The sequence below is a fragment of the Salmo salar genome, chromosome ssa16 (assembly GCF_905237065.1).
Source record: "Salmo salar chromosome ssa16, Ssal_v3.1, whole genome shotgun sequence".
Classification (NCBI taxonomy): domain Eukaryota; kingdom Metazoa; phylum Chordata; class Actinopteri; order Salmoniformes; family Salmonidae; genus Salmo; species Salmo salar.
Genome location: NC_059457.1, coordinates 40436201 through 40449194, shown reverse-complemented (window position 1 = coordinate 40449194; position 12994 = coordinate 40436201). Strand labels below are relative to the sequence as shown.

The 12994-nt window shown below is 40.1% G+C and overlaps 1 protein-coding gene across 4 annotated transcripts; it reads right to left on the bottom strand.

The window, feature by feature from the left end:
• Positions 1 to 981: 981 nt before the first annotated feature.
• Positions 982 to 12848, bottom strand: LOC106573544 (lipoprotein lipase). 4 transcript variants are annotated; one of them, XM_014148676.2, is made up of 8 exons: positions 12450 to 12848; positions 10527 to 10640; positions 10226 to 10405; positions 5169 to 5280; positions 4791 to 5024; positions 3416 to 3779; positions 2947 to 3165; positions 982 to 2643 (listed from the first exon to the last, which is right to left on the bottom strand). In XM_014148676.2, the coding sequence occupies exons 1-8, from the start codon at positions 12489 to 12491 to the stop codon at positions 2550 to 2552; spliced, it is 1359 nt and encodes a 452-aa protein (XP_014004151.1). In that variant the 5' UTR covers positions 12492 to 12848; the 3' UTR covers positions 982 to 2549. The 4 variants fall into 4 exon arrangements, with proteins under 4 accessions (XP_014004151.1, XP_014004152.1, XP_045553204.1 ...); XM_014148677.2 differs by lacking the exon at positions 10527 to 10640 and having other exon boundaries at positions 12450 to 12833; XM_045697248.1 differs by lacking the exon at positions 12450 to 12848 and having other exon boundaries at positions 10527 to 11630.
• Between the last annotated feature and the right edge of the window lie 146 nt (positions 12849 to 12994).

Below are 12994 nucleotides of genomic sequence, written 5' to 3'. Positions count from 1 at the left end.
TCTATCTGAACACAGATATTATGACTTACAACCTCTTCTGGACCTAACTCCAAAAGCAAACCACAGAAGGACAGTACCAAAATAGATGATCTATTGATTCTGTTTCCTTGTGGCAGAGTCTGCTCAAGGCTGACTGTTCAATGCCCCATATATTGAGCTTTCTTTTTGTGTCAAGAATTTTATAAAATAGTTTAAATTGAGAAGCATGGATTGATGCGTCAGTTGTTGTTATGTATACCAGTTCATAAACCCGATGCTATAGTTCTGGAACATAAAAAATATTACATTTTATGCAGCATAGTTGTCAAACCTCTCAACCTTAAGTTAAACATACATTTTATGATTTAGAGTTTAGGGACATTATTTGCTGTAATATTTGTACTGCCTCTTCTTTAGGATGAAATTGGAATTTTAACCAACTCTGAAAAAGTTTTTCATTTAAAAAGGAGGATAATTTAAACAGGGTTCCATAGTCAATCCACCGGAAATGGTTGGTTTTAATCTGTATATCGTCAAAAGCCCCCTTTTGAACATTGGATAGGCGATGTTTCTATTGTTGAAAGTTCCAGTAAAAAGATGCGACTACCCCTTTTTACATTTTAGCAGACGCTCTTATCCAGAGTGACTTACAGGAGCAATTAGGGTTAAGTGCCTTGGTCAAGGGCACATTGGCAGATTTCTCACCTAGTTGGCTTGGGGGATTTTGAAACAGAGACCTTCGGTTACTGGCCCAACGCTCTTAACCACTAGGCTACCTGCTACCCCTTACTTGAATAAGATTAAGGAGCGGGAAGTCACTGGAAGCTTTGTTATATGTTCTGAAATTGAATGTAGATTGTGTATTATTGAATGATATTGTCTGTTTAACTCTGCTTGGATGTGTGAATGTGTTTATACTTTATAGTATTTCTAAGGATGATCCTGGAAAAATGTTAATGTTTACAACTATCTTTCCATTAAAGCACTCATTCTACTTCAAAATAGCAGTTCCAATTTATTAAAATATGTATATAGTCGCATACAGTATTTACAGGTATAAACAGATATACTTTCAGAGGTAAAAGAGGGTAAAAAAATATATAGTAATATTCTGTACCATAGAAGTATATGTCAACATGGTATTTACACATGGTGCACTTAGCAAGTAACCGCTTTAGTAACCTTTTCTCAGTTTTCAGTGCAAAAGTGTTTCATCTCCCCCTTTATACAGGCTCAATAGAACAGGCAGAAATTAAATGAGTCACAATGATTTACAATACCGATCTCAAAATATATCATAATTAGTCTACTCAGTGCTGTTGAAAATAGTCTGACATTTAGATATGATCACAATAACATTGTTTGTAATATCCTCATTACCAGCCAATTATTACCTGTAACTTAAACTATGATGCAAAGTAAACTGTGCAGTCTACTGAGGAAGGCTATCATGTTTCTATTGTTGATGTCGACTCACTTTACAAGAACCACTCATTGACTTATTTCAGAGAGGCTACCTGTTCACAGTTATAAAATGGCATCCACAGCTAAATTAACATTATTTGGGTTATAGTTCAGCAGCAACCATGGATATGTCAGTTAAAATACATCACATAAGCACTTGCAATGAAACAGAGGTAAGTGTTCTGTATAAATCGTTGTAATTATTATGTATTTTTTTAAAGGTATAATATTGCATAACATTGTAATAACGGTTATCCCACTGGTATGTAGTGTATTCGGCTGCAAATGCTGGACTATTGCTGGTCTCAAATGAATTTACTTGTATAAAAACAGCAGTCAATGCATTATTGCTCAAGTGCTTGACTATATTCACAAAGTTATCGGGAATAATTTGCATTTCAGACCACACAATATTACTGTCTCAAAGACCATGTAAAAGATACAACTAACTATGAAAAAAAACAGTATCAACAAATACATGCAGTAGGTTAAGACAAGTTCATTGACAATAAGTTATTTTAAGGCACACTGAGTCCGATCCTACAATCACATAGTATTGAGGACGACAATGGTGAATGCTCTGTCAGTTTAAGCATAACATAGGCAACACATGAGGTTTTAACTGCAGGTACCTCGAGGCCTCTTATCATTCTGTCTATGGGTCGCCGTCAGTCAGAGGCACCAACGACTTTGTATAAGAACCATCTCTTTAGGGTTGCCAGAAAATCAGCAAAGACGATGGCATTCACTCTCCTTTAGCACCACATCGTAGTTGATGTGGCACAAAAGCAGTGCTTAAAAAATAAATAAATACAAATATTCACACATTTGTAATAACACATTTCTGTACACTATATACAAGGTGGAAATGTATTTGTATAGTTTGAACGACAAAATCATTTACAGCTGTATAAATTATTTTTCTAAGTGCTTCGGCAGTGGAAGGAGGTCAATCGTCCGTTGCTCCATACATTCAATATTAGCGGTTCCTGAGGTTAACTCTGTGATTTTTGTCAATGGATCCCTGACTGGCAATAATGCAGGAAAAAAGTATTGCAGGAAGAAAAAAAATAGCTGTTAAAAAAAATAAAAAATTAATCACTTTTTTATGTTTGTTTTTTTCCATTAATTTTGCATTTTACAAATGTCACTTCCTGTTGTAAGCTGAGGGCATGAGGACCTTCAATGCAGAACACCATCCTGGAAAAGGGTCAAACAAGAATAGAATATTAAAGGTCAAGTCAACTACTTCAACATTTTTTAAGGAAGATTCCACCCAAAAACTATTAGCCCATTGTTGGTATAGTGCCAAAAATGTTTTAAATGTCAACTTTCAAATTACAGAAATACAGCCGATATAATGCATTTTGCATCATATTCATCATACAGAATACATCATACAGTCCATTTCTACATCATACAGTCCATATTTATGATGATTTTATGGATGACAATTGTCTTCATTTCATGATTTTAAAATAAATTAGGCCTCTCAAAACTCACTTTTTCTGCGTCTCCCCGACTCTGATGCGTATTTTGTGAACCTCCACTTCAGAATCCGCAGAGTCACCTGACCACCAAGATGACACCATTTTGAGCATGGATGAGGCTGACCAGTTAGTAGACTCCTGCCACTTGAACTTTACCATCAGGAGGTCACCTATGTCTTTCTCCGCTACCAACAGGAAGGAATGGGTCTTATTGGTTGTTATCTTCTCCTTTCTGCCAATGAGAAAGAGCATAGATGCTCAACAGATTAATGTCACCTCACTTCAGAAGAACAACTAATTTACCTCTGAGTGAAGGTGTCATGTCTAATCATAGAATACAGTAGCACGAAAACTTGAGCTACATAACATAAAGACTTATGTCATTATAAACGTGATAAATGGTGTCAGGTGTCTTATGTTGATATAGCATGTGCTTTGTTGTATGGTTTAGGATTGAACTGCCTGTTGGAGCAGGTACTCACACTGTCAGCTTGAGGTCTTCAACCTCTCCTTTGGTTCCAATCAGAGAGACTGTCAGTGAAGGCTCCATCTCAGACCTATCCACCTTGCTGGAGAATAGGATCTTCAGCTGGTAATGATAGACTCTGAACGGCATGGAGTCTTTGGTCTTGGTGTACATCTTGATGCTGCGTGTCATGCGAATCTTTCTGATGTTGTAGCCCACGGTGTTACAGTGGTTCTTGCGGCAGCTGAGGCACATTCCGCGGTCGAACATATCGTTGCTCCCGCAGCGATATGCCATGCTGGCCTCCTGCTCATTGACCAGGGAGTCGATGAACAGGTGAATGGAACGCTCATGGGAACATCTGGGAATGTCAGTGATGGCTGTGAACATAAAGGGTATAGTTGTATTACTGGTCCATGTTCAAAAACCAGAGTTGAGATTCTAAATTGAAGGAGAAAGTTTCCTTCCTTAACATAAAAAAAAAATATGCATGAAATGTATGCATTCACTACTGTAAGTAGCTCTGGATAAGAGCGTCTGCTAAATGACTAAAATGTAAATGCATTACCATTATAGATAGTAATATCAACCTTTATCTGGGGCCCTACAATAAGAGTTATGTTGCTGGTGACCTTCTGAAGGGATTCTCTCTAGCTGTGATGTTTGGGGCCTCTCTTTTAACAGTAATGAATGTGCCTTTGTCAGGCTGATAGCTACAATGTTAGTCGTAAAGACAGATAAGTGACTAGCTGCAAAGTTACTGCAACTTCTGTTATATTGTTGTACTGACGTCACCACCCTATTGTTCACAAGCCCTGCCATCTTCAAATAAATTACAAGTGGACAATTACATGTCTGCCTTAGCCAATGATTCATCAGTACCCAAATTGACAACAGTCATTGTGTGGAAAGTGATTGCGAATGTTGTTATATACACTGAGTATACAGAACATTAAGGACACCTGCTCTTTCCATGACATAGACTGACCAGGTGAATCCAGGTGAAAACTGTGATCCCTTATTGATGTCACTTGTTAAATCCACTTCAAATCAGTGTAGAGGGGACAGGTTAAAGAATGATTATTAAGCCTTGAGACGTGGATTGTGTATATGTGCCATTCAGAGTGAATGGACAAGACAAAAGATGTAAGTGTCTTTGAATGGGGTATGGTAATGGATGCCAGGTTTGTGTCAAGAACTGCAACGCTGCTGGGTCTCACGCTCAACAGTTTCCCTTGTGCATCAACCCCAATTGAGGCTGTTCTGAGGGCAAAAGGGGGGCTACAACTCAATATTGGGAAGGTGTCCTTAATATTTTGTGCACTAAGTGTATGTCTAACATGTCACCAATTTTATAGTGACACACAAAAATATCTAGATGTGATTCTCACCAAAGAGACCATATTTGGAAATATTCTCTAGGGTGCTTTGCAGATTGCAGCCTGGCTGGAAACTGCCTCCATTGGGGTATATGTCCACATGACCCACAGGCTGCTGGATGCCGATGCTGAAGCCCAGAGAGCCCTGTGTGAAGGTGTGAAGAACGTCCACAAAGTGAGCATCATCTGGGGACAGGCGGTGGTGAGCATGCTCTCCCTCAAAGTCTGGACCGGCTGGGTCAAGACCTGTAAAGAGAAGGGGCCAATCATTAAGTAGTGGAACAAGCCAAAGCCCTATGAAGGAAAGTTCTTGCAGGCCAAAGAAGCAACTAATGATTAGCAACAGTGCTATTATCTGGTCTTTGTTTCTCTATAAGACATTATATTTACCAGTTATTCTGCCCACTTTATTAGAGGCGTGACTCCCAGCGAATCCTGCCACATGAGCACCCAGACTGTAGCCAATAAGGTGGAGGTTTTCAAGAGGGATGTTGGTTGCCTCCTATAAAACACATTGGAGTAACGTGTCAAGTTCATTGCCATAGAAACTAGGAGTGTGAACATTTAAAAGTTAAAACATTTAAACAAAGTTGGGATCCTTAATGTTAAGAAAAATCTCTAACCCACAATTTAAATCACAGTGCAGTTATCACAAAACATTATCTTCCGTGTTGTAGCCTAACTAAACTATATGGCTATAAAAGGCCTGGGGGAAAGTTGCGGAATTGAAATAAAACCAGACAGGAAGAGGTGAACTTTAGGCTACTTAGGTGAATTTGCAAGGCATGCAAGACAATTAAGACATTGCGAGATGCAGATTAGTAAGACATATGGCCACAGTTCTGCCTGCCTGCTCTTACTCTTTGCTAATGACAAGAGTGTGTGTTCAGTCTTCGGTCTGTTGTATGTATAATATCCATGCTTAGGCTATTCATGGGACTGATGTCGCCAGGATACAGAGCTATCTTCGGGCCAGTCTTGTGAGCATGGGGTAAGCTCCTCTTCGTTGCTGAGCGGGTGGGGTTGTTTTTGTCTCATAATAGGAAATTACAATAGGCTACTGGTATAGCCTGTATCAATGACCCTTTTCAGATATAATGGTGTGTGGCCCCTTGAAAGCGCTTCGGCTACGGCATGTTTGTTTATGTTAGGGTAGGCCAAACCACGGCTTTTTAAACGCCAACACAAAACCTTCTCTGGAGACATGAAAGGCGTTTTACTTGTCTGTAAGTGGCGTGCAATGTTCCCTCAAAAATAAATTCCAGCACTGAGCAAATTTCAGGTCTGCTGAGCGCAAACTTGAACATTCTGAATATTCTGTGCAACTTCCAGTGTGCATTTACTGTGAAAATTGAGGCTATATCCCCTTTAAGTTACAGTTTTAACAGTGGCCATGTAGGCTACTGTGGCTATTTGCTCATAATGTAGGCCTACCAGAGTGGCCTACCATCAAAAACAATGGAGAAAATGCATCCCATAACATTTTAACATGGAAATAGCTGTTATATCATTTAGCCTACAGTAACAGCCAAAGTGTGGTGTTCAATGTATGCCTACATTCCATGAGACAAAAAAAGAGGGCTTGACATTAACCTGTTAATCCACTTGGCCTTCAGACCAGGATGTGACGTGTTGAAATCTCACAGTATCAACTTTGCTGTAGCTTTCTTTTATGTCTGCTATGTTACTGTAGACACGGTAACCTGAGCCATCCGATTGGCCAGAGGTAGGCCTATAGAGCACTTGATTTGCTCTCTAGGCCCACCGAGAAGGCAGAGTTTGTACCTTCAGACGCATTAAATGTTTCAAAATGGCAACAGTTTGCCTACCCAGCGAGCAGGGCAGCTTGTTTCTCTCTGCGGGCTGATTTTCTGCGCGGCAGTCTCGGGGCTACTGCACGCATGCACAGCTTAGAGGCAACATGGGTGGCGTGTATTCATGTATGCCAAGGGAGGCCAGGCTTCCCCCTCCAAAAATGTTTTGACCAAGAAACAAATAAAAACCAAACTATTTATTTTGTCTCTCAGTGTTTCATAAATGTCTTTCAATTTGCAAGTATCTCACCAGAGAAAGCATCCGAGCGAACTAAACAGTGCCCTTCTGTCTCAGTATGTATAGCCTGATGCTGTTTGGTCAGAAAGAGTATGACAATGTTGCCGCCTATACCATTGAATGCAAGAGAAACCAGCAAGCATTTGGCCTCCCTTCATTAAAAAATATATAAAATAATAGCCAATCAGCGTTGAGCTAAACTAAGTGAGCTCAGCTGTGAATGGTCCTGGCGCACCAAAAAAAAGTGTAAAGGGAAGCCAGTTTGGATTTGGCTTCAGACCAATCCCGTCACAGGCCAAACGTCATTATTGACAGAAAAAAAAATGGAATTGTTGCATCTCGTTGTGTTGTTGTCCTCCGGTGACTAGCTAAAATCGTCCCTTTCCTAAATTAGCAATGGATGAGATAGGGATTTGGACTTGTGGTTTTACTTAATTCTCCATACTGGCCAATGATTATTACTGTGATTGTGATCCAACCATAAATTCATACATTGTGAGAAGATAGAAGTTGTATTATGCTAATGTTAACTAGTTGGCCTGGTTGCCCATGAAAGGAAGTTAGGCTAACAATCAAGTATTTTAGCCAGGTAGCCAAGGACAACAAAAACTAAAAGCATGTACTGTAAGACAGAGTCATAGACCGTTTAGGCAACATGAAAGAGGATGGCATTGGCGTTTCTCTACAAGTAGGGTGAGTCAACATGTTTTTTTTCCCACTTGCACGCACAAACACATCAGTACCATGGACAGCCTCATATTTAGCTTACGTTGATTGGACTAAAACGTTTTTGGTATCTTTTAGTTGTCACTGTATTAGACTAAGCATAGGTGATTAGATGATGTTGAAATGGTCCTGGAATAGTGGAGGCAGCTCCTGTCTTCTTTGCGACTTGCGGTAATGCTCGGTAACGCGGTAACGTGGTTCTAAATGAATAGCTGTTTAGTAGTCCGAAAATGTCAGAAACGTTACCTTGCTTGACCATGCTGTAGGTCATGTAACTGTTTGTTACATTTACATGTATTTAAACATTTTTTTAAAGGAACCTTTATTTAACATGCAATATGTTTTGTGGACTTCACAGGACAGATGTTGCTCTCCGGTTTGGTATGAAACAAATGTGTGGTTGAATTTATTCTGCCACTGTGTCTTATTGTCTCGGCCTTGGGCCTATATATCACGATGTCAAGGCATATGAACTAACGGGTTATAGAGCATACAACGCAATTGTCACAACACATAGGTTGTAATATGTTTTTTTGGGGGGGGGGGGGCTTGGATTCCCCAGTGATTTTACCCATGTACCGCTACTGCTGTAAAGTATTGCTGCTTCTGAAGTGGGACTAACTTCCATCACTACGCAACAAAAAACTGTCAATCCTAGCCTGCCGCCTGGGCGCAGATCACGCTTTCCTAAAAAAAAAAAGTACTTTAAAGTTAATGAAATATCGCAACTTACATTTAGTATAAAGAAACCACATCTAGCTACCCTTAAGGGTTGCCATAGATAGAACTTCATTTCCCGGCCCTAGCGGTCATACAGTGCCTTGCAAATGTATTCATCCCCTTTGGTGTTTTTCCTATTTTGTTGCATTACAACCTATAATTTAAATTGATTTTTAATTGGATTTCATGTAATGGACATACACAAAATAGGTGATGTGAAATGAAAGTTGGTGACGTGAAGTTTAAAGATTTTTTTTAAAACAACAACTGAAAAGTAGTGCGTGTATATGTATTCACCCCCTTTGCTATGAAGCCCTTAAATAAGATCTGGTGCAACCAATTACCTTCAGAAGTCACACAATTAGTTTTAAAAAATCCACCTGTGTGCAATCTAAGTGTCACATGATCTCAGTATATATACACCTGTTCTGAAAGGAGTCTGCAACACCACTAAGCGAGGGGCACCACCAAGCAAGTGGCACCATGAAGACCAAGGAGCTCTCCAAACAGGTCAGGGACAAAGTTGTGGAGAAGTACAGATCAGGGTTGGGTTCTAAAATAATATCTGAATTGTTGAACATTCCACAGAGCACCATTAAATCCATTATTAAAAAAATTGAAAGAATATGGCACCACAACAAACCTGCCAAGAGATGGCCGCCCACCAAAACTCCCGGACCAGGCAAGGAGGGCATTAATCAGAGAGGCAACAAAGAGACCAAAGATAACTTTGAAGGAGCTGCAAAGCTCCACAGCGGAGATTGGAGTATCTGTCCATAGGACCACTTTAAGCCGTACACTCCACAGAGCTGGGCTTTATGGAAGAGTGGCCAGAAAAAAGCCATTGCTTAAAGAAAAAAATAAGCAAACACGTTTGCTGTTCGCCAAAACATATGGAAGAAGGTACTCTGGTCAGATGAGACTAAAATTGAGCTTTTTGGCCATCAAGGAAAATGTATAGCGCAAAATCAACACCTCTCATCACCCTGAGAACGCCATCCCCACAGTGAAGCATGGTGGTGGCAGCATCATGCTGTAGGGATGTTTTTCCATCAGCAGGGACTGGGAAACTGGTCAGAATTGAAGGAATGATGGATGGCGCTAAATACAGGGAAATTATTGAGGGAAACCTGTTTCAGTCTTCCAGAGATTTGAGACTGGGACGGAGGTTCACCTTCCAGCAGGACAATGACCCTAAGCATACTGCTAAAGCAACACTCGAGTGGTTTAAGGGGAACATTTAAATGTCTTGGAATGGCCTAGTCAAAGCCCAGACCTCAATCAAATTGAGAATCTATGGTATGACTTAAAGATTGCTGTACACCAGCAGAGCCCATCCAACTTGAAGGAGCTGGAACAGTTTAGCCTTGAAGAATGGGCAAAAATCCCAGTGGCTAGATGTGCCAAGCTTATAAAGACATACCCCAAGAGACTTGCAGCTGTATCTGCTGCAAAGGGTGGCTCTACAAAGTATATACTTTGGGGGGGTGAAAAGTTATGTTATGCTCAAGTTTTCAGTTTTTTGTATTATTTCTTGTTTGTTTCACAAGAAAAAATATTTTGCATCTTCAAAGTGGTAGGCATGTTATGTAAATCAAATGATACAAACCCCCAAAAATGTATTTTAATTCCAGGTTGTAAGGCAACAAAATAGGAAAAATGCCAAGGGGGGTGAATGCTTTTGCAAGCCACTGTACATACTTAATAGGACCATTATTCTGCATTGTGAATTAACATGGAATTTAATGTTTTATATTAATCGTTTTAAATGGAAAACCAATACAAAAAAATGCAGTTTAAAAGTTAAAAAGATGTTTCCATTTGTCACCTCCCTAATAGAAACAATTTACAGTAAATCTTTGTACTTTGTTACCTATGTTTATAACATGTTATTTATACTTTCTCTGAAAAACAGTGCAGTGACTTGGAAGTTGAGTCATCGTACAAACCTCCAGCCAGTCAATGAAGTGAGCGATCTCTTGTCCCACCATCTTGGTGTTCTGGGCGGCTACAGGATACTGGTTCTGGGCTGTGTACAGCCAGTCCACCACGATCACATTGGCATCCTGCTCTCTCTCATACAGCGCTGACACCAGTTTGGCCACCCAGCTCTCAAACAAGCCGCTCACCTGTTGCAGCAGAGAGAAAGCACAAATGTTTTTTGTTAGTGACGGGGAATCCAAACCCTTGTGCAATAGTTGTGAAGGACTTAATGTCACAGACATGCTGCTACAGGTTGGAGGGGCTTACCGTCCAGCCATGGATCACAAGGAAAGTTTTAGAGGTGCTGTTGAAAGTGCATTCTTTGAGAGACTCTGGGTTGCCGGGGATGATGTAACAAATGTCATCTTCCGGCATCAAAGGCTTCCGGAAAGAGAATTTGGTATAGGCATGAGGAGTGGCATCGTTGTTTTGAAACAAGTCCTTGAAGTTGTCCATTAAATTATCTAAGAGAGGAATGTGAACGCAACACATTGGCTTTAGAAATATTTGTATATTAATTGGACCATAAACCAGACAGGCAGAATGCAAGACAATAGAAAGTAGCCTTAGGCCTATGGATTATAAAATGTTTTGATCCATGCTGCTATTTCTAATCTTAAATCACACTGGTGGTGGTGGGGATGCCTGACTGCACAGGCCCCTCAGTACCAGGGGGGCTACTAGGGTTCAGTCGGTCAGACAGACCCCATAGAAACCACAGCTTTTCCCAGCTTTGTTCCTCTAGCTCTGACAAATCGCACAGGGTATAAAAGTAGCTGCGTTCACAGTGGGTCAGCGGACTCCTTGGCCAAGGCTATAGGTAATCACTAAGCTACTGCACTGCAATGAATGGTTGCATTCCATGACGGTTAAAGCAGACACAAAGCGTTATATTTTGAATAATAAATAAACCATAGCCTGTGTATTCATATGCAATCTGACTACATCTATGTCTTACTTCACCATTGCAGAAGACCTACATGAAGTTTTGTATAAAACTTTTGAGTTTCTGTAGCCTATCTATACTGAACAAAAATATAAATGCAACATGCAACAATTACAACGATCTCAGTGAGTTACAGTTCATTTAAGGAAATCCGTCAATTGAAATAAATTCATTAGGCCCTAATCTATGGATTTCACATGACTGGCAGGGGCGCAGCCATGGGTGGCCATAGGCCCACCCACTGGGGAGCCAGACCCAGCCAATCAGAATTAGTTTTTCCCCACAAAAGGGCTTTATTTCAGACAGAAACACTCATCAACTGTCAGGGTGGCTGATCTCAGACGATCCCGCAGCTGAAGAAGCCGGATGTGGAGGTCCTGGGCTGGTGTGGTTAGACGTGGTCTTCGGTTGTGAGGCCGGTTGGACTTACTGCCAAATTCTCTAAAACGACGTTGGAGGCAGCTTATGGTAGAAAAATGAACATTCAACTCAACAGCTCTGGTGGACATCCCTGCAGTCAGCATGCCAATTGCACTTTCCCTCAAAACTTGAGACATCTGTGGCATTGTGTTGTGTGACAAAACTGCATGTTTTAGAGTGGCCTTTTGTCCCCAGCACAAGGTGCACCTGTGTAACGATCATGCTGTTTAATCAGTTTCTTGATATGCCACACCTGTCAGGTGGATGGATTATCTTGGCAAAGGAGAAAATGGTCACTAACAGGGATTAAAATACATTTTTGCACAAAATGAGAGAAATAATATTCTTGTGTATGGAACATTTCTGAGGATCTTTTATTTCAGCTCATGAAACATGGGACCAACACATGTTGCGTTTTTGTTTTTGTTCATTATATTTTGTCTACTTTTATGTCCAATATACATCAACATTAGGATTTTTTTCAATCCCTAATTATAGTAACCTTACTCAAATAGCGCATGAATGAATGGGCGTTCAGTCGAATACTTGAGGTCATATATACTAACAATTTAGTCTACGTCATCACAAAGTCCCAGAAATTAGATACAGCCTCATCATTTAAGTGACAGTATCTAAAGGCTGTCAATTACATTTATAATAATCTGAAAAGTTCGATTCTTCAGATAATGTCATTTTAGCGGCACAAATGCAATGTTTTCTAATCAGATCACAAATGGAGAATAGTAATTCTCAACAGTAATTTCATGGATTAGCTACATTTACATTACATTTACGTCATTTAGCAGACGCTCTTAGCTACTCACCAAGGGTATGAACGGAGAGGTCCTCTTCCAAAGACGAGACATAAAATAATGAATTTAACACAAGAAAGTAAAGACATTGCACTTGCAACCCTTTCATTTCTTTTCAACCTAATAATTCTTATTTTGGGGAAATGTCAAATTTGCAATCACAGACCCTAAAAAATGTAATCGAATGTAAAACCGTGACAATTTCCCACCGGTTAGAAGAGATCCCGTGCGTTCTGTAGCGCGTAGTATTGCTATCTGAACCACATTGGAGTACCCGGTTCCTAAATAGGACCTCTCCCTCTGTCGCAAACCTATTGGTTACTTTTACCCCGGGAGGGGAATGAGGGTATAATGTAAGACATTGATAACTGGCAATGAAGTTAATAATTTTATTAAAGCGAATGTTATTTACTATGTGAAATAGCACACGCAAATGTTAACTCAGATCTGACTAGACTGAATTTGCTGTTGCCCATAGCTACAAATGGCCTTGTCTTGACTTCATGAGGGAAGTTTCATGCCTGAAAATAAATTGTTCATTTAACGCTTCCCAATAC